Raw genomic sequence first — 25,002 nt, forward strand, 5'->3', positions numbered from 1 at the left:
GGGGGGGGATTCCATCTCCAGTAGCACCTAGGAGACTAAGACATTTAGCAATAAATGTATTTATAGTTACATAACATTTATATAATAAAAATTATAGTACACTACTGAAGAGATGGAAGAATATGTAAATAAATGGAAAGATGTTCTATGTTCATGGATTCTCCTTGCCATAGAGAAAGAACTGATTCATAGATGAGCTGCCAATGGATATTCAGAGTCTATAAAACACATGAGAGGAAACTTCACATCTTTCTCCTGACTCTGTATCTACCTACCTACCTACCTACCTACCTACCTATCTATCTATCTATCTATCTATCTATCTATCTATCTATCTATCTATCTATCTATATCTGTCTATCTATTTAGCTATATCTTGCTGGGGGCAGGGTGAGGAAGCCACCAGCCTCTCTGCGGTGGAAAGATGGGCAACCTCCTTCTTTGTAATTTACTGCCTTTGGAAACCTGCTGGAGGGTCAGTTACAAGTCAGGTCCAACCCAATGCTATGTAACAACAACAAAAAGAAATAGAAAATAACATGTTAGTGAAGGTCTGTGGGAAACTGAATCCATTATCTATTGCTGTCAGGAATGTAAACTGGGAAACAGTGTAGTAATTCTAACAAAATGCAGAAATAAACAATCATATAAACGAGCACCCCTCTCTCAGCATAGCCCTAAAGATTTGAAAGCAGACATGTATACCAGTGTTCACTTTAGCACTAATTAAAACCGTGTGAGAAACAAACCTGTGTGCCCACGACCTTAGTTAGCTACTGCTGCTATAATGGAAATAGCACAAGGGGTTGCCTTTAATAAACAGAAATATGTTTTCTCATGGATGAGAAGCTAGAAATCTGAATTCAGGGGAAGGCTGGTTCTCTGTCAATTCTGGAGAAACGTTCTTGCCTCTTCACTTTCTGCTTCCTTAGAGATCTCCATGTGCCTGGGTATCCTCTTCCTCTATTTTGTCTATGATCACTTGATATAACCTCTTTCAAGTCTTGAATGAGATTGGTTTAAGGTATATTGTAAATGAATCTTGCCTCATTAATATAACAAAGATAATCCAATTCTGTCCTATCCTGCCCCATCCTCATCCTCTCGAGCCCACTACTGAAGTCACAGTGTCAGTCCATCTCTTTGAGAATCTTCCTCTCTTTTGTTGACACTCCACCTTTAAGTATGACATCCCTCTCCAAGAAGAAGCCCCTATTAACACATGCTTGCCCATAGCATCTTTCAACACTGCAACTCGAGGTTTAAATTAGTTTTCCAGAAAGCATAAAAAGAAGATGGAGGGAATATACAAAATCAGTATACCGAGAAGAACTGACTGACACTGAAAAATTTCAGTGAGCAGGTGCTAATGGTAATGAAGGAAGATGTGGAAGCTACATTGGAGGCACTGGCAAAAAATAAGGCCCCAGGAATCAATGGGATACAAATTGATTTGTTTCAATTAACACATAGAGCCTTGGATGCACTCACCAGTGTATGCCAGGAAATTTGGAGGACAGCTGTCTGGCTAATGGGCTGGGAGAGGTCCACCTTTGTTCCCATTCCCAAGAAAGTGATCCAACTGAATGTGGAAACTATCTAACAATATAATTAATATCACATGCAAAACAAAATGTTGCTGAAGATCATTAAAAAGATCATTACATTGCTGATGTAAGATGGATCCTGGCTGAAAGTAAAGAATACCAGAAAAATAGTCTTTATTGACTATGAAAGGCATTTGACTGTGTGGATCATAACAAGTTGTAGCTGACATTGAGAAGAATGGGAATCCCAGAGCACTTAAATGTGCTCATGTGAAACCTATACTTGGATCAGGAGACTGTTGTGTGAACAGAGCAAGAGAATACTACATGGTTTAAAATTAGGAAGGGAGTGGGTCAGGATTGTATTTTCTCTCCATACTTCTTTAATTTGTATGCTGAACAAATTATTTGAGAAGATAGGCTCTATGAAGAGAAATTTGGGTTCAGGATCAGGGTGAGACTCCACAAGAACTGGTGTTATGCAGATGGCACAATCGTGCTTGCTCAAAGTGAGGAGGATTGAAGCACTTGTTGCAGAGGATCAAAGAATATAGCCTTTAATATGGATTGCATCTCAGTGTCAAGAAGACATTCTTACCACTGGACAACAGGCAACATAATGATATACAGAGAAAAGACTGAAACTGTCAATAACTTCATCTTACTTGGATACACAATTAACACCATTGTTATCAGCAGTCAGGAAATAAGGAGACATATTGCATTGGGAAAGTCTGCAGTTTGGGGTCTCTCCAAATGACTGAGGAATAATGATGTCCATTTGAGGACTAAAGTGCGTGTTATTTAGGTCACAGTATTTCTGATCACTTACTATTCATTTGAAAGGTGGACAGTAAATAAGGATGACAAAAGAATTGATGCCTTTGAGCAGTGGTGTTGGAAGAAAGGTAATGAACATTCCATGAACGGCCAAAAGAATAAACAAATATGTCTTGGAAAGGGTGCAGCTGAAGTGCTCTACGGAGGCAAAGATGATGAGGCTTTGCCTCACATACTTCAGAAATGTCACTAGGAGAGGCCATTCCTTGGAGGAGGACACGATGCCTGGAAAGGTAGAGGGTCAGTGGAGGGTTGGTGGAGGACAGAAAGACACTGAACCAGACAGACGGATGTGGTGGATGCAACAATGGGCTTTTGTGATGTGTCAGAAAGTATGAGGATGGCGCAGGATAGGACTGGGCTCAGATCTGGTGTTCACAAGGTTGTTATGGTCATACTTGACTTGAAAGGACCTAACAACAACAACACATGCTTTAAAGACTGTGAGATGAAGCTTCACCCTTCTTACCTCTAAGTTGTATCTGGTTGCAGTTTATCCAATACACACCTATTTGCTCTTTTTGCAGTCCATGGGATAGTCCATGGACTTTCCTCCAACACAACTCAAAGGGATCAATTCTTCTGGCATCCTTATTTTTAGAAGTTAGGATTTATAATCTATATTTAAGGGGGCAGGGAATGAGCCAATCCATAAAAGTTCCATGCTTTGTCCCCTCCCAAATATTCAAGCCCTTGCCACATGCAAAACACATTCACTGCAATATTTAATCTCAAAAGTCTTAAATTAATTCCAAGTCCAAATCTCATCTGAATCATTTAAAGGAATAAGAATGAGAGTTTTAAGCATGTTACACACTGGGACAAAATTCCTATTAATCTATAAAATATAGAATGTAAGTAATCAGTTGACAAAGGAAAAATGGCACTAGGTAGACATTTCCTTTACAACTGGAATAAATGAAGGAAAACTAGAGATAGTGGTTGTTGGTGTTATTATTAGGTGCCAACCAGTAGAATATGGCTCATAGCGATCCCTTGAACAAAAGATCTGAGCCCTATTCTATCCTGTGCCATTCTCACACTCCACCACGTCAATCCACCTGGTCAAGGATCTTCCTCTCTTTCACCGACCCTCCGCCCTTTTCAGCATCATGTCCCTCTCCAAAGAGTAGCCCCTCCTAGCAGCATGTCCAAAGTATGTGAGGTGAAGCCTCACCCTTCTTTCCTCCAAAGAGCACTCTGGCTGCATCCCCTCCAAGATATATTTGTTTGTTTGTTGGTCATCCAGTGCTCTTCTCCAACAATACAGCTCAAATGCATCAATTCTTTTGTTATCCTTATTCACTATACACATCTCAGATGCATGGCAAGTGATGAAAAAGACCATGACCTGAATCAGATGCACCTTAGTCCTCAAACTGACATCATTACGCCTCAAAAATTTGGAGAGGTGCCTAATTACAGACTTTCCCAGTGCAATATGTCTCCTTATTCCCTGACTGCTGGTACTAAGGGCATTAATTATGGATTCAAGCAATATAAAGTGTGGAGAGTTTCAATTTCTTCTCCATTCATCATGATGTTGCCTATTAGACCAGTGGTAAGAATCTTTGTTTTCTTGACATAGAGAGACAATCCATACCAAAGGTTAACTTCCTTGATCTACAAACGTGTTTCAAGGCCTCCTCACTTTCAGGTTATTGATGAGTCTCCCTCCAGTGCTGATGACACACCCCTCTTCATAGAGTCCAATCTCTCAAATAATTTGCTCAGCATACAATATGGAGATAGAATACAACTCTGACACACTCCCTTCTTAATTTTAAACCATGCAGTGTTCCCTTTCTCTATTCGCACAAGAGCCTCCTGGTCCAGGTATAAGTTTTGCATGAGCACAATTAAGTGTTCTGGGATTCCCATTCTTCTCAATGTCAGCCACAACTTGTTATGATCCACAGTCAAATGCCTTTGAATAGTCAATAATGCATAAATAAACATTCTTCTGGTATTCTTTACTTTCAGCCAAGATTCATCTGACATCAGCAATGATGTCCCTGGTGACACAGCCTCTTCTAAATCCTGCTAGAACTTCTGGAAGTTCCCTATCTACGTACTGTTTTAGTAATTTTTAATGATCTTCAGCAGTATTTTGCTTACATCAGTTACTAATGATATTGTTCGATAGTTTTCACATTCTGTTGGATCACCTTTCTTGGGAATGGGAACAAATATGGACCTCTTCTAATTCATTGGCCAAATAGCTGTCCTCCAAATTTCCTGGTGAGTGCATCCAAGGCTGTATCTGTTAACTGAAACAAGACAGTCTGTATATCATCTATTCCTGGGACCTTATTTTTGCCAATGCCTTCAATGCAGTGAAGTATGGGTAGTAGGTTTGATAGCCAAAATACAGCAGAAAAATTTATATTAGCTCTCAACTCTTCAAGATAATTCTCTCTTCTCTGGGATCAAGTGGACAGTAACAACCCTGCTCTATAGACTCTGGGTGTTGGCCAAGTCCTCTGGATTCTTCTCTGTGGAGGCCCTGAAGCCTAAAGCTTCAGCTCCATCTTTCAAGCACCCTGCAATATAAATGACTCCCTCAACTGTAAGCAGCCCTATTTTCCCATTCTTATGCTTGGTGGGTATGGCACCAGGACCCTCCGGCTTTCGGTGGTGGTCTCATCCTGCCGGCAGCCCCATGTTCTTTATTAAGTCAGTGAATAATTCTGACACCTAGGAGACAGTGACCCTATCCTTAGAAACACTGGATGCCCTACTTCCCATGCTGTCCAGGAGTTATGCTGATCTCATTGTTCCAAGATGGTCCTTTCCTTTTCTCGGAAGATAAACCAGAGAGGTGTAACAGACCCATAACTGATTCTCCCGTGGATTTTTTGGAGGCAGTTAATGGCACAGGAGGAGACTGCCCATCCTTCTCTGGTGAAGCAGCTGGTGGCCTCGAACAATGTGCCTTCGGGATTGTAGTGCAGATTCTTACCACTAGGCCACCAGAGCTCCCCGTGGACAGTGCTTTTTCCTTTCCTTTTTTTTTTTTTTTTGGTCTAATCTGTTAGGCTTTCTTGCTTTTCATAGTGAGTTAGATCCATCAATCACAGGCTTAATCTCTTTAACAAAAGATTGCATAGCCACGCCCTTCAAAAGCACTCTGGGACACATGTCTTTAGTTTATACAACAGAATTTTCCAAATCTTTAAGTTCTGTTTTCATTTTGCACACTTCAATTCTAAGATCTTTTTCCTTTCACATTTTGCTATAAGAGAAAAGGAAAAATCGTGCAGCCCCTTTTAAGATTTTGTTTAGAAATCACATCAGCTAGATATTTAAGTTTATCAGTTACAAGTTCTACTTTGCACCCAACATTGAAACATCATTTCAACAAGTTCTTTGCCACTGCATAAAATGCACTGCCTTTCCTCTATTGTCCAATCTTATGTTTACATCTCATTTTAGAGTGTCACCAGAACATATTTAACATCCTTGTTTCTAGCAACATTCTGTGGCTGGTGCTACGTGTATTCTTTAAGACATTAAAGACATTGTCCACAGCTTTCTTCATTTCCTCTTGAGCCCTCTCCAGAACCATCCTTTTCCATAACTACCAACAGAATCTCAAGGCAAAGGGTTTTAACTATCAAGGACCTTGAAACTCTTCCAGTCTCTACTGATTACCCAATTTTAAAACTACACATTTCACATTTTAGGTATCAGAGCAGCACTTGATTCTTCTAGTATCAAATATCTTAGTCTGGTTCTCCAGAAAAGCAAAATCAGCAAAACTACAGGCTTACATAAATTTCATATTTCTTTTACACAGGGAGCTCTGGTGAATAAGTGGTAAGGAAATGCACTACTAACTCAAAGGTATATAGTTTGAATCCATCAGCTGTTCCATGGGAGAAATCTCCCATGTGACATATTGCCTCTTGAAAATCTGCTGGAGGGTCAGCTATGGGTCGGTTTGTATATCTATTATCTATCTGAATCTGTCTGTCTGTCTATCTATCTATCATATTTGAATAGGTGTGCCCCTTTTAGAGACCTGCTGATGCCATGAGTGAAGCCATTGGATGTTAACCAGAAAGTCAAATAGGCTGCTGCAGGAAGTTGAGACAGCCTGCTTCTTAAATATCTGGAGTCTCAGAGACTCCATGAGGGTAGTTCAATTCAGTCATACAATGCCACTATATGAAGAAGAATGTGGCTTCAAAATTGGAGGAAAAATCAACAATAACCTGTGTTATGTAGACCAGAGAACTTTGCTTACTGAAAGTGAAGACGACCTGAAACATTTGCTGCAGAAGATCAATGACAACAGCCCTCAATTTAATCCATCTTAGCATCAAGAAAACAAAAATGCTCACTACTAGGTCAACAGAAAACATCATGATAAGTGAAGAAAAGACTGAATCTGTCAATAATTTTACTTAGATCCACAAATCCACACCTATGATACCACAGTCAAGAAATCAAATGATATGGTGAATTGGAAAAATGTGCTGTCGTGGTTCTCTCTTAGTGCTAAACAGCAATGATATCAGCTTAAAGACTAATGTGTTCCTGATCTAAGTCTTTTTCAGTTACTTCCTAAGCATTTGAAAGATAGACAATGAACAAGCATGACAGAGGAAGAAGTGATGCCTTTGCATTGTTGTTTTGGAGACGAGAACTGAATATTCCATGGGCAGTGAAACAATAAACAAATGTCTCTGATGAAGTACAACTAGGGTGCTCCTTAGATGCAAACATGATGAACCTTCATCACACATACTTAAGGCACGCAGTCAGGAGGGGGTCAGTCCTTGGAAAAAGATATGATGCTTGGAAAGGTGGAGAGTCAGAGGAAAAGAGGAAGACTCTCAACAAGAGGATGCGCTATAACAATGCGCTCAAGCCTGTCAAAGATGGTGAGTTTGGAACAGGATAGGCAAGCTTCAGATCTGTTATTCATATAGTTGTTAGGAGTGGTGGTCGATTTGATGGCATTTAACAACAATCAAGTAAAAAATCAACTTGATGGCACTATATTTGAGACATGAACCTAGTCTAACACACTCATCAACAAACAGATTAATAAATAGAATGAGGCATATACTTACAGTAGAATACTATAGTCAGTGAGACAAAAAAAACCCAACAGACACTATATAGATGAAGCTAGGACCATATGCTGAGTAAAATCAAGTCAACTCAAAAGAACACATATCCTGAGTTTCAGTTTATGGGGGTGGAAAAATCAAATTGATGAAGGGTAAGGCTTCCCAGACTAGGGTTGGGGTAGGGGGTGAGGGTGGGCAGTTGCTGCTGAGACTGCTTCTCAAAATGTAACATTTCATTGGCATTTGGTGCCTTGTTTTTGAGATTTGGGATCACGGCTTCATGAAATATGTCAGTTAATTGGCCAAACAATGTGTGTAAGTACTTCTAGACGGCTTCTTTGGTTGTGGTATAGTGCCTAGGGAATAAAAAGCCTACAGCCATTAAAGGATTGGAGAAGGACATCACGCTTGGGAGGGTGGAGGGACGGCGCAGGAGGGGAAGGCCCTCTATGAGGTGGACTGATTCAGTGACTGGGGTAATCGGGATGGGAGTGTCGGAGACGGTGCGATTGGCACACGACAAAGCAGAGTTTAGGGCTGTTGTACAGAGGGTTGCTATGAGTCACAAGCGACTCGACAGCACATAACAACACCAACAACAATGGATCTCTACTCACCTGCAGCAACAGAGGAAGAAGAGTCAGACATATGACCATGTCAATCTGGGTAGGGCATGAGTTTCAAGGAATTTGGCCATTTACTCTTAAGTTTTCAAATGTATCTGAGTATAGCTTTTCATAATATTCTGATATTATAGATTTCATTTTCTCTGATTCTGTTGTGATGTCACCCCTATCATTTCTTAATCAAGTTAGTTTTGTCTTCTCCGTGTTTTCATTTGTCACATTTGCCAATGGTTTGTCAATTCAACTGACCCTTTTGAAAAATCAGCTCCTTGTCTTATTGATGGTTTGAATTGTTTTTTTCTGTTTTGTATGTCATTGATTTCAGCTTTTATCCTTATAATTTTCTTTCTTCTAGAGGCTGCTGGGTTAGATTGTTGTTCTTTTTCTATGTGATGAAGGTACTGAGTTAGATCATTTATTTTGCTTCTTTCTTTGGTTTGTGTTTGCCCATTGGTATGAACTGATCCCTGAGGAATGGCTTAGCTGCATCCCAGAGGTTTTGGAATGTTGTACTCTCATTATCATTTGTTTCAAGGAACTTTTTTTTAAATTTCATTCTTTATTTCTTCTATAACCCAATCATGTTACAGCAGGGTGTTATTTAGTTTCCACATTGATGGCTTTATAAGCTCTATCCTCTTGTGGTCAATTTCTAGTTTTATGGCATTGTGACCTGAGAAGATACCTTGTATTATTTCAATGTTCTTGAATTTGTTGAGCCTTGCCTTGTGCCCTAATATATGATCAATTCTGGAGATTGTAAGATGTGCACTTAAGAACGTGAACTGAGTTTTAGTTGGGTGCAGTGCTCAGAATACACCCAGAAGGTCGAGTTGGCTGACTTTGTAATTAAAGTCTTCTGCATCTTTGTTAAGCTTCTTTTTTAGTTGACTTACCTATCTATCCTTTGGCGATAGTGGTGTGTTATAGTCTCCCACTACTATTGCTATGCTGTCTATTCCTTTCTTCAGTTTTGTTAACAGTTGTTTTATGTACTTAGAAGGTCTATCATTTGGTGCATAGATGTTGACCAATGGCTTCTTGATCTACTGTGCCTTTAATCATTATAAAGGGTCCTTCCTTATTTTTTATGATTATTTTAATTCTGGCATCTATTTTACCAGAGGTTAGTATTGCCACTCCTGTTTTTATGTGGATGCCATTGGCTTGGAGTATATTTTTTCCAGCCTTTGATTTTGAGTCTATCTTTCTCTTTGTTTATTAGATGTGTCTCTTGTGGACAACATATTGATGGGCTTTGATGTTGTTAAATCCATTCTGCTATTCTTTTTCTCTTTATTGGTGCATTATGTCCATTCACATTAAATTATTGACAGGCCAAGTTTTATTGTTGCCATTTTGCTGTGTTTGGTGTTTTTTGTTTGTTTGGTTGTTGTTGTTGTTTCCTGTTACTATGGTCCATCCACTTTTCTTTGGTGTTTCTGTGTGAAAGATTTCCTTTAAATGTTCTTGTAATTTTGGTCTTGTTTTCATGAATTCCTGAGTTCTTTCTTTTCTGCAAAGGATGTGATTTCTTCTTCATATTGGATGGAGGGCTTTGCTGGGTACAGGATCCTGGGTTGGTAACTGTTTTCTTTCAACTTTCTGTTCATGCTGACATGGTTTTTTTGCTGGAAAATCATAACTTATTCTGATTACTTTTCCTTTGTAGGTGATTCTTTGTCTTTCTCATGCCACTTTCAGTATTCTATCCCTATCTTTTATTTTTGAGAATTTCACTATCAAACATCTTGATGTTTTTCCTTTTTGGGTCTAGTCTATTAGGTATTTGCTGAGCTTCCTGAATGTGGATTTCCTCACTCGTCATAATACCTGGGAAATTTTCTTCTAGTACCTCTTCCACAATTTTCTCAATGATTTCCTTGTCCCTCTCATATTCAATCATACATATGTTATTCCTTTTGATGTTATTCCACATGATTCTAATGTTTTCTTCATTTTCTGTATGTCTCACCTCTGATTTTCCTGCTAGTAAGTTTCTGTTGAGGTTCTTATCTTCCGGCTCACTGACTCTCTGCTCCATCTCTTCAGTTTTACTTTTTCGTCCTTTGAGTGTATTGGACACTCTGCCATTTCAATCTTAATGTTCTGGAAAGCATTTTCATGCTTCTGTTATTTCTAGTACTGTGGTGGCAGTACCCTCTCTATTTTGTGATGATTTTTTTAAGTATTTGTATCTCTTTATCTATAATGTCAATTATTTCTTCCATTTTCTGCACTTTATTTTTGCACTTTTGAACTTCCATATTTATGCAAGTTCCTCCTCATCAATATATTCTTCTGGCTCCATATTACTGGAGCATTTGCTTTCTTGTTGGTTTCCATTGTTTCTTCCATCATTTGCACCTTCTTCTGGAGCTGTTCAAACAACTCTGTATATATACATTTTTTTTCCTGGTTCTCTACCTCTAGGTTATTCCCTTTACTTGTGGCTTCCATTGTTTCTTCCTTCATGTACTTTTATTTGTAGTTGTTCAAAGGTCTCCATATCAACGTTTATTATGTGCTTTCTTGACTCTGGGGTATTTATGAAGTCTCCGATACTCCCTGCTTTTTATGGAGAAGGCTTAACTTGTTCTGTGTTTTTTTTTCACAGTGTTTGAAGCTGCCTGTTGCTTTCTTGAAATTATATAAAATTTTTCTTGAAAACTGTTAGATCATTTCCATTGCGTCTGTTAAAGGTGCTCCTGGTTCTTGCTTTTATAATGTTACTAATTAGTTGCCAAATTAAAATGTGGTGAATTTGCCTTTCCAAAATCCTTGAGGTTCTCTCTGTTCTGTACTGCAGCCCAGTAGTACGTGAAGTTGTCTCCTAACACCAACACCTTCATATATGAAGTGGCTGAGTGGTGTGAGATCATGTGCTCTAATCTAGTAGTTTCTCATGTACCTTCTCTCCTGGAGCTTAATGTCCTCCTTTGTCTCTGTGGTACAAGATTAGAGATCAGAGCTGCCAGCTCAAGCAGCTTGCCTGCAGGGATTCTGAAGTCAGTCATCCCTCTCTCTCACAGAGAGCTACAAAAATTCCTTCTGTCTACTCAAAGTTCTGCAAACTAAACTTTCCTATCCTTTTGGACCCTGGGATGGCCCTGCAGCTGTAAAGGCAAGGACCTCCATATGGAGGTATCCACAATCCCATGGATACCTCAGTCATGTCTCCCCATAAGCAATGGAGAGGGTTCGCTATCAACACAGAGCCCCACCTTTGCTGCCCTTTTCTCCTGCAGTTGGTGTCCCTCTCTGTCTCTGGTGTGACTGGAGGTAAGGAACCACTTGTGCAGCCTGTATGCAGAGGTTCACAAGTCAGCCTTATGTTTCAGAGAACTATAAAAATCCTTTCCCTCTTCCCAAAGATCTGCACACTAAAATCTCTTGTCCTTTTTGGCTCCTGATATGGCCCCATAGCCATGGAGTTAAGGACTTCCAAATGGAGGGACCTCCAACCCCAGGGACGCATCAGCTCCGTCTCCCCACAAGCAATGGAAAGTGTTCACTCCTGACCTATTCTCCTCCAGCTTAGTGTCCTCCTTTGTCTCTAGTGTTGTTGGAGATCAGGACCATCCACTTGGGCAGCCTGTATGTGGAGGGTCTATCACACTAGAATTTCAAGGCCATCTCAGGAACGGGTTTGAGGCCTTGACCAATTAAAAGTGAAGACCAGATGAGCTGTGAGAGGGTATCAAGAATATCATTCATGAAGAATGCACAAGGTCATTACAAAGGCAGAGGAGGAAGAAAAGACCAAGATGGATGTCAGGTAAGACTTTGAACCTTGCACTGGAGTGCCAAGAAGCCAAAGCAAAGGCAAGAAATCAAGAAGTTAAGGAGCTGAACAAAGACTCAAAGGGCAGCTTGGAAGACAAAGCAAAATATTATAATGAAATGTGCAAAGAGCTGGAGTCAGAAAATCAAAAGGGACAAACTTGCTCAACATTTCTTAAACTGAAGTAACTGAAGAACAAGTTTAAGCCTCAAGTTGGAATACTTAGTTGCAATGCTGAGGACAGAATGTTGAATGATCCAAGTAGCATCTAAAGAAGATGAAAGGAGTACACAGAGTCATTATACCAAAAAGAGTTGGCTAACACAGAAGAATTTTATGAAATAACATATGATCAAGAGGCAGTAGTGATGAAGGATGAAGTTCAAGCTACTCTGAAGGAACTGGTAAAAAACAAGGCCCCAGGAAGTGATGGGATACCAAATGACATATTTCAGAAAATAGATGCTACCCCCGATGTACTCATGAGGTTGTACCAAGAAATCTTGAGGACAACCATGTGGTCAACTGACTGGAAGAGAGACTGACAGAGTAGAAATTATTAAGCAATATTAATAATATCACATGCAAGCAAGATCCTGCTGAAGATTATTAACAAACAACTAGAACTGTACATCAGCAGAGAACTACCAGATGTGCAAGCTGGGTTTAAAAGAGTCTGTGGCACTAGGGACATCATAGCCAATGTTAGATGGATCTTGGCTGAAAGCAGCGAGTACTAGAGGAATGTCTATCTGTGTTTCATTGACTATGCAAAGGCATTTGATTGTGTAGATCACAACAAATTGTGGCTAGCCATGATGAGAATGGGGATCCCAGAACAATTAATTGTGCTCATGTGAAACCTACATTTGAACAATGAAGCAGAAGAAAGAACAGAGCAGGGAAACAATGCATGGTTCAGAATCAAGAAAGGTGGGTGTCAGGGATGCATCCTATCTCCATACCTTTTCAATCTATATGTAGAACAATCATTCAGGAGGCTGGACTTTATAAGGAAGAATGAGGCATCAGGATTGATGTGTTATGCAGATGGCACAACCCTGCTTGCTGAAACTGAGGAGGACATGAGGCATTTGCAGAAGAGCAAGGATTGTAATCTTCAATATGGATTGAAGCTCAACATCAAGAACATAAAGATTCTTACCACTGGGTCAACTGGAGCTTTATGATAGATGGAGGAGAGATAGAAATTGTTAATAGCTTCAGTTTGATTAGTTCCACAATCAACACTCTTGGCAACAGCCATAACAAAATCAAATGATGAGGAAGAAGAATGAACTGGGAGGAGGGTAGAGAAAACAGTGCAACAATGAATGAATGAAAACCCAAAATCTCTGCAAATGTTCACTAAAACTAATAAAATTTAATAATAATTTAAAAAAAAAATCAAGTGATGAACTGCACTGGGAAAAGCTTCTGTCAGGATCTTTCTAGAGTCCTGAAGAGTAATGATGTCATTCTGTGAAGACTAAAGTGTGGCTGATAAAGGCTACGGTCTTCACAGTTGCTTGCTATACATCAGAGAGCTAGACAATGAGCACGGCTGACAGAAGAAGAACTGATGCCTTTGAGTTGTGGTGCTGGAGAAGAGTGTTAAACATACCATGGGCTGCTGGAAAAACAAACAGGTCTGTCCTTGAGGGGTTGAAACCAAGCTGCTCTCTGGAATCAAGGATTTTTAAAGCTCTGTCTCACATACTTTGGACAAAAGGCCAGGACGGAGTAGTCCTTGAAGAGGGACATCATGCTTAGAAGGGTGAAGGGACAGCACAGGAGGAGGACCCAGGGTGAGAGGGATTGCCTCAGTGACTAGAGAAATGAAATAAGGTCTTTTGAAGACAATGAGACAGGCTCAAGATAGAGCAGGGTTTAGAGCTATTGTACATAGGGTCGCTATGAGTCACAGGCACATAAGAACAACAACAAGTGTATACTAATGGGGAAATCAGTTCGGAAAAGGTAAGCAGCACGTGTAACACAGCCTGTTGCTGATCTTGTTTAGTGCCATCAAGTTGACTATGACTCTTAGTGACCCTATGAACATTAGATTGGAACCCTTGCCTATTGTGTGTCATCCTTATTACTTGCAACATGCTGGAGTCCATGGTAACAGTTGCTGTGACAATCCATCCACTGAGAGTCATCTATTTTTAATGACTCTGTGATAAAACTCAATTGTACATGCAGAAACTGTTGAAGTGGCATATGCTCTGTTCTGTCTATTTTCAACAACAATAAAACACATGAGTAAAGCAAAAAATTTCCTGGGAAGCAACTTTAATGCTATGTAGTGTGTGGAGAGACAAAAATACAAGAAGAAAAACCATGAGATCCATAGTTTAGGTAAGAAAAGAGGGCACACGTTTTATGAAATTATTTGGGCAAGCTTCTATTTAAAACTGATTTTATACCAAGAAAAAATTCATCTTCTACTGTATAAATTCAATCCACAAACCTTCAGGTTGGGAAGAGTCCACAGTACAGCAATCTACAACAATCATACACATCAATCAGACACTATCACACTTTTTGTAAGGACAGTTCTAAACAGGACTGGATTACCACTGCTCCTGTGGATGACTACAGAAGTAGGAAAAGATACACTGTGGCATATACATCAGCATACTATACAATAATGAAAATGAGCAGTGCCGCTACATGTAACATGAGGAATCAAACAAACAACATTTACCAAAAGACCTTACACATAAATAGGACACATTCCATGTGTTTATTTACTACATTGTGTTCTATTTACTTCATGTATATGATATGCATGATATAAGAAGTCATAAATTGTGCTTAACTTTTAAGGGGACAGAGACTGAAAGGGACAGATAGAGGTTTAAAGGTACGAGTTTCAATCTCGGTGTGACAATTCAAGCAGATGAAGGTGGTATATGTATACTTTTAGGAATGTGCATATATTTTCAATTAAAAAGATAATTTAAAACAAAATAACGGAAGCTCTGGTGGCCTAGTGGCAAGGAACTGCAACTACAATACCAGAGGCACACGGTTCGAATCCACCAGATGCTCTGCCGGGGAAGGAGGGACAATTTCCTCCTGTACCAGTCAGATCTGATTTGACGGTACACTCACACAAAAATAATAAATAAAACAAAATAACAACACACTGGGGCCCTAGCCAGGCCATGTAGCATCTTCATACATATTTTTTAAAAGGGCTCCCTCTGGACGAATGAATTAGATAGAACAAGACTTGCTACACGTCTGCAGAGGCAACTTCGTAAGTATGTAACGTGGCCAGTGGAGAGAAGCTGGGGTTGATCTCCACTGGTATGTCTGGCATAAACTCACACATCTGTATGGCCATCTGCAAATCTATGAAACATTCATTTGACCTTCCCTCCCTACAGCTTTATGAGGAAGGCAGGGCAGATGTCTGCACTTTATAGACAAAGAGGTAGCAGTGAATCAGTGAATGGTAAGGCTGACACACACAGGCATCAGAGCCAATATGCAGAGGAGCCAAGAATGACTGGTAGGCCTACAGCTCTTCACATGTTTCTGATGTCTTTTTTTTTTAAAGGAGGAAGCCGGAATAGGGCCTTTTTCTTATTACTCTGTAAGTGTCTATGTATATCTAGAGAAGTAGTTGTTTTAGTTGTTTTGTGTGCAGTTGATTCAGATCCATAGCTGACCCTTCAGCTGAAGGGATCATCAGATGCACTGTGGTCCAATGTTCTTACTATCTTAATAAAGGCTCTAAGTTCATAGCTTACTTAAAAACTGCACACTTAACATTAAACATTCTTTTTTTCTTTTCTTTTAACTCTTTACCAATGGAGAAAGATCAATAGAACAGAAATAGGTGTAAAAAGAGCACCTTAGCCCTCTTAGTGCTTACAATGATTGACATATAAATCTTTTTACACATTCACAGGCAGACCAATATCTTACTTACCCAGGAGTCTCTGCTCACTCTGTGAGGAGTCAGGCTCTTCAGAGCATCTGCAAGACCGGAGGACAATCACCCCCCCAAGAACGCCATCTTCACTTGCAAGGAACGGTGAACCTAGACAGAAATGACTAGTGGTTACTTTCCAGTGAATTTTAGTTTTGAATTTTCAATTCTTATTTGATCTCTAGGACAGCTATGTAGTCTGAACAAGATCTTGAAAGAACTCCATTTTCTGACTGACAATCACCATTGTTTTGACCTTGCAGGGACTTGACAGTAAAGGAAAGCTTAGGCCTGAACAGTGACTATTTGGCAAAGAGAGTTCCAGATGCCGCCAAAAAAGACTTGAGCCGGGAACTGAGTGTGCATAGCTGTGTTCATAATGGAATTGGAAACACTACCAGATTAAAGGCCCAAAACACAAATATAGGAAAAAATGCTCCACAACTCTCTTTGATCAGCTCTTAGGGATCACTTACCAGGCTCTCCCTGCTGTCAGAGGCATGCCACCAAAAGCTTTGATTTACTACCTTAAATTAAATTTTAAACAATAAGCCACAAACTTTATTACAAACATTTAAAAATGCTCCTGATGGTTTACACAAATAAGGGTGAAACTGTATTTCTATTATGGAAGTCTGGTGGGTAAAAGAAACAGTTGAGTCTCCTTGAGATCTCCCACACTGAACCATGGTGACCATTTCAAGAACACTACATTTTAAAACCCCTCATTTTTCCTCCCCAAGGACATCTTCTTTGAACATCTGGCAAAGCAAGTGAGCACGTGGAGAACAAATGCAAAATTAACCCAAGCACTATCAAAGGGAGTAGTAAAAATAAAAACTAACCAAATTAGATATGGGGGGAGCTTCTGGTTAAACTTAGTAAACACATGTGTTTATTTCTACCCTGTTTCCAAGCAAATGGATCCAAGTAAATGGTTGAGGGGGAGGAAGAAGACATAATCCAGTAAAGACAGAGAGAAAAGAGATGATGGCAGATCAGGGGTAAATAGTCACGCAGTTCACCTAGCCAGCCGGCAAAGGCTAAAATCTAAGCTTCCATGAGGCAAGTGAAGTACCTATTTAAAAAAATACTCAGCTCCCGTATAAATCTCAAAAAGGACCAGAAACCAAAAGCTTCACATTCCTCTGAAGGCAGAGCCTTGGGACATGGCTGAATGAGGATGGTTGGTGGGTTGTGTCTAAGTGGGTGATGTAGGCCAAGGTCAGTCAAACTACTCCCACCTGTCAGGGATACAGCCCATTTTGTAGTGTCTGTAAACAAAATAGCTTTGTTTTGGTTTTGGTTTTAAGAGTTGTTAAAAAGAATGAGGAGAAGAAAATACTTGATTTTGATCATCTATGGCTCACTGAGCCTAAAATATTTTCTCTCAGGGTTTACAGAGAAAAGCTTTGACAACTCCTGACCTAGAGCTTCAGACTCCTGGCAAAGAGGAAGTTTCTCTTCCTCAGCTCAGGAGAAAGCAGCTTATTTACTTCAGCAGGACTTGAGGCTTGGAGGCATCAAACCAAACTGAGACAAGAGGGAGGCTGTACCCTGAAAACAGAAGCTGAAGTCAAAGAAAGTCTTTGCATTAAATACTCAAAGAACCAGTTCCCCTCCCACCAACTCTGAGAACCCAAGAAGTCAGGCTGAAAAACTCAACAGAAAAGAGGTTTGAACGTTCTCTCTGGATGGTTCCAACTACCTCACAAGTAAAAACTAAGAAGACTTTTTTAAAAAGCTGTGTGGGAGGAATAAAGAAATACATACATAAATAAACAAGCAAGCAAGCCAGTCCTTGCTTCTGAATCTTAAAGAAACTCCAGATGGAGAGTCTTGAATACCAAAGGAATTCAGCTCAGTTTCTTGGTACTTCACCAATAAAAGTAGATGGAATATAATATATACAAACTTTACAAACTTTGTAAGTAAACCAGTATTGGGGGGAGGCGAAGGAGATGGAATACATACAGTCACGAACTATATTTAAGGTAGGCTGTCTTAGAAAACAAAAGAGTTACATAAAAAAAAAAACTCAACAAATATAATTAATAGAAAAAAAGTTGTTTTGTTTTTAAAAGACAGAAAATAAGAAAGGAGACAAAAAAAAAAGAAATTTATAAGAACAAGCTAAGGTTGTTATGTGCTGAGGAGTTGCCTTCAACTCATAGCAACCCAATGTACAGCAGCTTTGAACACTATCTTGTCCTGAGCCAGGATCACTGACTCTGACATACCTACCCCATCACCCCAACTACTGTATCCATCCATCTCATCCGGGGTCTTCCTCTCCTGTACTGTCCCCCCACCATTCCAAGCATGATATCCTTCTCCAAGGACTGGTTCCTCCTGGCCACATGCCCAAAGTATGTGAGACAAAGCTTCAAATTTTAGCCTCCTAGAAGGTCTCTGATTTGAATACTATATTTGAATCGAATATCTTAATTTCAGAGAGAAAAACAAAACAGGAAGGGATGGATGGATAGATAGATAGATAGATAGATAGATATAAATAAGGCACAGACATTTACAAAATCAAAGGATGAACGGTGCAGAGTTGTATTTGCAGCACACAAATAAAAGTGTCTCATGAAGATAGAGCATTGTGAAATTTCAAAATACGGATGTCAGATAAAGATCATGTTTGGCCTTTGTGCATGGTTCCTGAAAATAATTCTTGGAATTTTCCAGCAATTGGGGTTTCTTTATTATGTGAAACTTCCAGAAAATTACCTTAAAATGTATTCAAATGAGTGTGAGCTATGCACCAGCTTGGTAGATAACCTCATGAAGGCAGAGCATCAGTATGAGATTAATGAATTTGCTCAATCCTTATAATAAACTAAAGCTCCAACCATGCCTGCACAAGGCTCAGCTCAGAGAAACAGCTGGGCTTCTTATTTACTGCTGCTGTAACTAAAATATCACAAATGGATGATTTTAACAAAATTTTTAATCTCACAATTTCTCCAGCTAACATGATGTTGAAAAGTGGTATTTTTTTTTTCTTGATATTGAGATGTAACCCATACACTGAAGGTCTTCTGCAGTACGTGTTTCAAGTTTTCTTCACTTTCTGCAAGCAAGGTTATATCACCCACTTACTGCAGGTTGTTGATAAGTATTCTTCCAATCCTGATGCCAAAGTCTTCTAGCTTCTGGACTAACTTGCTCAGTGTATAGATTGAAGATGTTCAGGCCCAGACCTGCAGTGGAAATGCAGAGCTCCGCACAGAGCCAGAGTCTGGTTTCACCTTCTACACCCCAAATTCTTGTTGGGAACCCCAGCATGTCGCACACCACAGGAAGCTGAGACCATCATCATCTTGCCTCCCCCCAGGTATCCCCATTCTCCTAGGATCCCATTGGCTTTGCTAACAACCAGCCAACTACACTATCATGCCAGATCTGCAGGAGCCATAGCCCTCACCTTGGAAATTACCCTACTGTGACAGCCATGTGTGGTGCAAAAGAAAGAGCAGAGACACTCTGCCACACAAGACAGCAGTCGTGGAGCAGAAGCTCAGGGGCAGTAGCGCTTCCCCTTTTGACTGTGGACCAAAATCCCTCTCTTAAACTGATACATGATACGTGATATTTGGACCTAAATCCCTCGAAACATAAGACTCCCTGGGAAGCCCAGTGGGCCCAATTTTCTGAATTTGGTCTCTGCATTCTCTCTGTTGACTTTAACAGAGAGAGATTATCTCCTGACACTTCTTGAAGACGCAGAAAAAACCATTTTCACGTCAAGTGCCAGCTAACAGAACCCATTTTCAGAAGTGGCACAAGAAAGTTTATCCATTTCTATAGCAAGCACTGAAACTGCATCCTTACTCAAATATCTGACTTTTCTTTTAGATAACTCATCATAGTATTAGCTCAAAAATACTAGGAGAAACCATTAATCTTTTACTTAGCACATTATGCGGTTTCCTTTTTTGTTGTTGTTGTTGTTGTTGTGTTGTTGGGTGTTGTATTCTTTTTACATTCTGCAGAGCATGATCACATAGTCTAACCTGACCTCTGGAGGCTCTCAAATAGGATAGTAAATAGCAACTATGGTCAATAGAAACTAGTCAGCAGTGCTTTCTTACACCCATTTCCCTGAACGAGATCTCTTGCAGTACTTCCACTATCTACTTGCAAATAGTGTCTGGATATCATGGAACCATCTGTACCAGGCATGAGCTTTGCCTCTCCCCAGACAACTGATTAGAGTACTGGCTCTGGAGGAAGGCTTTCTCTCTGTGTTCATTCTGGAGGAAAGTTCTTTCCTTCAGCATCTATAGGCCTGGCATTCCTTGGAGATCTCCATATTTCATGGCTTTCCCTGGTCCAGGAGTTTACAAGCACAAAGACCTGGGTGCAAAGGAAACACTTTGCTTTTAGCTCTTCTGTTATGGTGCCTCTTTGCTCAACTCCTTTAAAAAAAATGTTACCTGCTATACCCCAGAGAAACTCCCTTTCCTTGACATAATGGCTGTGGCCAAGGATATTGCATCCCGGTCCAATCTCCTTATAACCGACTGGCTGATTAGATGTCACTTCACATTATGGAGAAGGATATAATTACAAAATAATCCTGCCTCATTAGCATCACAGAGGCTAGGATTTATAACATATACGATAATTATATCATACTGCAAATTATGGCCAGGACAAATTGATGCATATTTTGAGTGATGTAATTCAGAATTTGTTCCAATTCACATTGTTGAATGCTTTTGCTAAGCCAAAAAAATTTTTTTAGTATTCTCTACATTCAGTCAAGATTCATCTGACATCATCATTCCACATGCTTGACTGAATCTGGCTTGACTTTCTGGAAATTCTGTTGGATATACTGCTGCAACTGTTCTTAAATTATCCATAGTAAAATTTTACTTGTACTTGATATTATTCAACAATTTCTGCATTCTGTTGGATAGCTATTCTTTGGAAGGGTCAAAAATACACATCTCTTCCAGACATTGGCTGTGCCTTCCGCATTTGTTAAAATAGAAAAAGCAGGCACCTCCAGCATTGCATCTATTTATTTAAACATTTTAAATGCTACTCCACATATTTTTGGAGTCTTATTTTTCATCTATGCTTTCATTATAGCTTTGACTTCTTCCTTCAATAACAGTACTGGCTTTTGATCATGTTACTTCCTAAAATGGGCAAATAGGACTATATTTTGCACACAGAATGCCTCACTACTGCAAGTCAAGGCATGCATTTTGCCTTTAGTTCTTTTACAATGAGAATAGCATGTTCTTCTTTCTGTGGTTTCTAGCTTCTTATTCATTGCAAAACTGTAAATCTCAAGTCATCGACTGAAAGCTTTTGTTCATATTTTTATATCATTCTTTTTTCCTTTCATTTTAGTCACTCTATTATAGAAACTTTAGGAGTCTCTTCGACATCCATTTTGGTTTATTAATTTTTTCCCCTCCCTTACCTCTTTATTGACCTTTAGATTTCTATGGGTATGATGTCATCGCACAACTTATCTGGCCATCAGTCATTTAATGTTCAATTGCATCGATTTGTTTAAATCGGGTGTATTCCCCATTTCAGTGTATCAAATCTATTTTAACAATAATGTCTAACTCCAAGTACGATACATGTAAGTTGTATTTCTGGCTTATTGAACGTATTTCCATTTTCTTCAGCTTAAACTTGGCCTTGCACTAAAACTATCAATGGTTCATTCAATTGTTGGCCCCTGGCCTTGTTTTGACTGATAGTAATGAGTTTCTCTTTCTTTAAATATGGAAACAATTTGATTGATACATATTTATCTGCTCAGGCCTACATGTATAGTTGCCATTAATGTTGTTGAAAAAGGGGGATGTCTTCTATAAATAAATCACTGTTCATACAAAATTCTATCATGCAACTTCTGGTGTGGTTTCTATCACTGATACATATTTTCAACTACTGATGATTCTTTGATTTCCATTTTTATATCCCAGTCACTACTACACGTTGATTGTATCTTTGATCAATACCAGACTGTAGAAGTTAGTAGAAATCTTCCATTTATTCCACTTCATCTTTAGCAATTGGTGTGTAAATGTGATTAACACTCTTACTGACAGATCATCTATGTATGTGTATGGATACTACCCTCTTACTGACAACACTATACTTCAGAATAGTTCTTGAAATGTCCTGTTGACAATAAGATATTGTTCCTCTAGAATTTGTCATTCCCAGTATAGTGGACTGTGTGATGAGACTGATCCTACTTCTCCCGCAGAGAAGCTGGTGGATTTTTACCACACACTTCTTTTGGGATTGCACCAGGATACCACTAGGCCACCAAAACTCTTATTTAAAATAGCCATTATCAATCCATTTCAGCTCACTAATGCTTAGGATATCAAGTTTATTTTCCCCATTTCATTTTCCCAGCTTCCACTTTTCCTAGGTTCATATCTTGTACATTCAATATCCTTTTTATTAAAAAGAATCCTTGCAGCAGTTTCTTCTCAATTAAAGGGAATCCCTATGAGGAAATGAAGGTTTGTCACCAAATGCAGACCCTGAAAGCTTTACTCCATTCATGTCATTAAGGCAGACCCTCCTCATCACAAGATAAAGATACCAATTGACCCAGCAAGTTCTCTACTGGGAATATACCCCCAAAAGACCATAACTGCCACCCAAGCAGATGTATGCACATCCATGTTTACTGCTGCTTTGTTCACAATAGCAAGGTGTTGGAAACATCCCAAGTGCCCATCAACAAACGAATGGATAGAGAAGCTGTGGTATATTTACACAATGGAATACTATGCTGCACTGAAAAACAAAGAACTCATGAAATACTATTCAAAATGGGTGACCCTGGGGGACATTATGCTGAGTGAAATATCTCAGTCACAAACGGACAAATATTGCACCGTGCAGGTAAAGCACGTGTAAAGCAGGTAAAGTACCTGTGTAAAGCAGGACTGACATCGGGGTTGGGGGGAGACTGAGAAAGATGAGATAAATAATGTATACTGCATTGAAATAGATGAGGGAGAAAACTGTTTAAAAGGGTTAAGTAATTAGGTTTTATTGCCATGACAGGAGTCCAGAATGAAGGCTGCATAGTGGAATGAACCTGGGGGGAGAGATTGTAAAACAATGAAAGAATTTTTCTTTTACTTTTCAAAGAGAAGAGTGTACTGGAGGGAGGGGTGGGCAGGGAGAAAAGTACAACAATGAATGAATGGAAATCCAAAGTCTCTGTACATTTTCATTAAAATTAACAGCAATAAAAAATTTTTAAAAATCATTTAAAAAAAAGGGTAGACCCTCCTTTGACAACAAGCAGAACTTTCTCCGTCATATTTTGAGTTTCTGCCAACTGGAGGACACACCTTTCCAGCACTGTATCAGCAACTGTTCTGCTGCTATTCATATTACATTAGTCAATTACTTCAGCACTAGATCTCCAAATCTTTTTCCTCATCTTAGTTAGGAGCTCTGCTGAAATTTGTCTGACAGTAATCTGTCAGGTTTTTTTGCTGTGGTAGCTTGTGTGTTGATGTGACACTGGAAGCTATGCTCCTCTAGTTACTTCAAAGTCAGATTCTGATCCCTGGGAAACCAAAAGCATGCAACATTGTATTTCACACTTTTAACTGTGACTTATAGTCAGTTTAATGTAGTAACTAGTTTGTGCCACCTCTCATCAACCCTTGGCATGCTTTTTTGTTTTTTAATTGATATTATAATGAAAGATTATAGAGGACTTGGATTTCCATTCATTCATTGTTGCACGTTTTCCTCCCTGCCCACCCCTCCCATCAGTTCACTTTTCTCTTTGAAAAAAAAATTAAAAATTCTTTCATTGTTATACAATCCCCCCCTACCCCGGTCCACTTTACTATGCAGCTTTTATTCTGGACTCTCACCATGCAAATTATACCTAATTTTATATCTCTTTTAAACAATTCTCTCCCTCAGCTGTTTCAATGCAGTGTACATTATTTATTCCCTCTTTTCTTAGTTTCCCCCCAAACCCAATGGCAGTCCTGTTTTACAACAGTGGTACTATGCAGTGTTTGTCCTTTTGTGACTAAGATATTTCACTCAGCATAATGTCCTCCAGGGTCACCCATTTTGTATAATATTTCATGAGTTCCTTGTTTTTCAATTCTGCACAGTATTTCATTGTGTGAATATACCACAGCTTCTCTAGCCATTCGTTTGTTGACAGGCACTTGGGTTGTTTACAACTCTTTGCTATTGTGAACAAAGCAGCAATAAACATGGGTGTGCATATATTGGCCTGGGTGGCAGTTATGATTTCTTTAGGGTATATTCCAAGTAGTGGAATTGCTGGTCAAATGGCATTCTTATTTTCAACTTTTTGAGAACACGACATACTGCCTTCCAGAGCAGTTGCATCATTTTACACTCCTACCAACAGAGAATAAGGGTTCCAGTTTCTCCACAACCTCACCAGTATTTGTTGTTTGCTGCTCTCTTGGATTTTGCTATTGTTACTGTGGTGAGGCAGTATCTCATAGTTGTTTAGACTTGCAACTCTCTTAGAGCTAGGGATTTTGACCATTTCTTCACGTGCTTGTTGGCCATCTGAATGTCTTCTTTGGTGAAGTATCTGTTAATATCCTGTGCCCATTTTTCAGTTGGGTTGTTTACCTTTACCTTGTTATGGTGAACAATACTTGGCACGCTTTTAGTTCAAACAGATTTGGTTTAAACTAGCAAATATTTTGTGTGCTCATGTACTTTGCCTTTAAGTACAAAAAGCATCTTTCTTATTGTGGTAAAAAATGGCTTTGCACAGTCTCTGTATTGTTGTTGCTGGTAGGTGCCATCAAAACAGGTATAACCCGTATCCTATGAACAGCAAATCTGAACCCTGTCCTATCCTGTGCCGGCCTCACACTTCCTGACACACTGTAGCACACTGTGGCACTCACCATGTTAATCCAGCTGGTTAAGGGTCTTCCTCTCTTTTGCCACCCCTGCATCTTTCTGAGCATCATCTCCCTCTCCAAGGAACAGCCTCTCTTAGCAACAAGCCCAACGTATGTGAAGTGAAGCTTCATTATCTTTGCCTCCAAAGGCACTCTGGCTGTACCCTCTCTATAAGACCTGTTTGTTCTCTTGGCCATCCATGGATGCTCGGTGTTCTTTTCCACCACCATAGCAATGGCAT

General features: G+C 39.5%; 1 protein-coding gene across 1 annotated transcript in view; it reads right to left on the bottom strand.

Annotated features, from left to right (window-relative positions):
* Positions 1-25,002, bottom strand: part of TASP1 (taspase, threonine aspartase, 1) — a 310,532-nt gene that overhangs the window by 70,924 nt on the left and 214,606 nt on the right. The window contains exon 11 of the mRNA XM_006894750.1: positions 15,828-15,938. Coding sequence (XP_006894812.1) covers positions 15,828-15,938 — 111 coding nt within the window. The remainder of the gene's footprint in view (positions 1-15,827; positions 15,939-25,002) is intronic.

This window comes from Elephantulus edwardii, unplaced genomic scaffold (assembly GCF_000299155.1).
Source record: "Elephantulus edwardii isolate Elephantulus edwardi_28Jun2011 unplaced genomic scaffold, EleEdw1.0 scaffold00150, whole genome shotgun sequence".
NCBI lineage: Eukaryota > Metazoa > Chordata > Mammalia > Macroscelidea > Macroscelididae > Elephantulus > Elephantulus edwardii.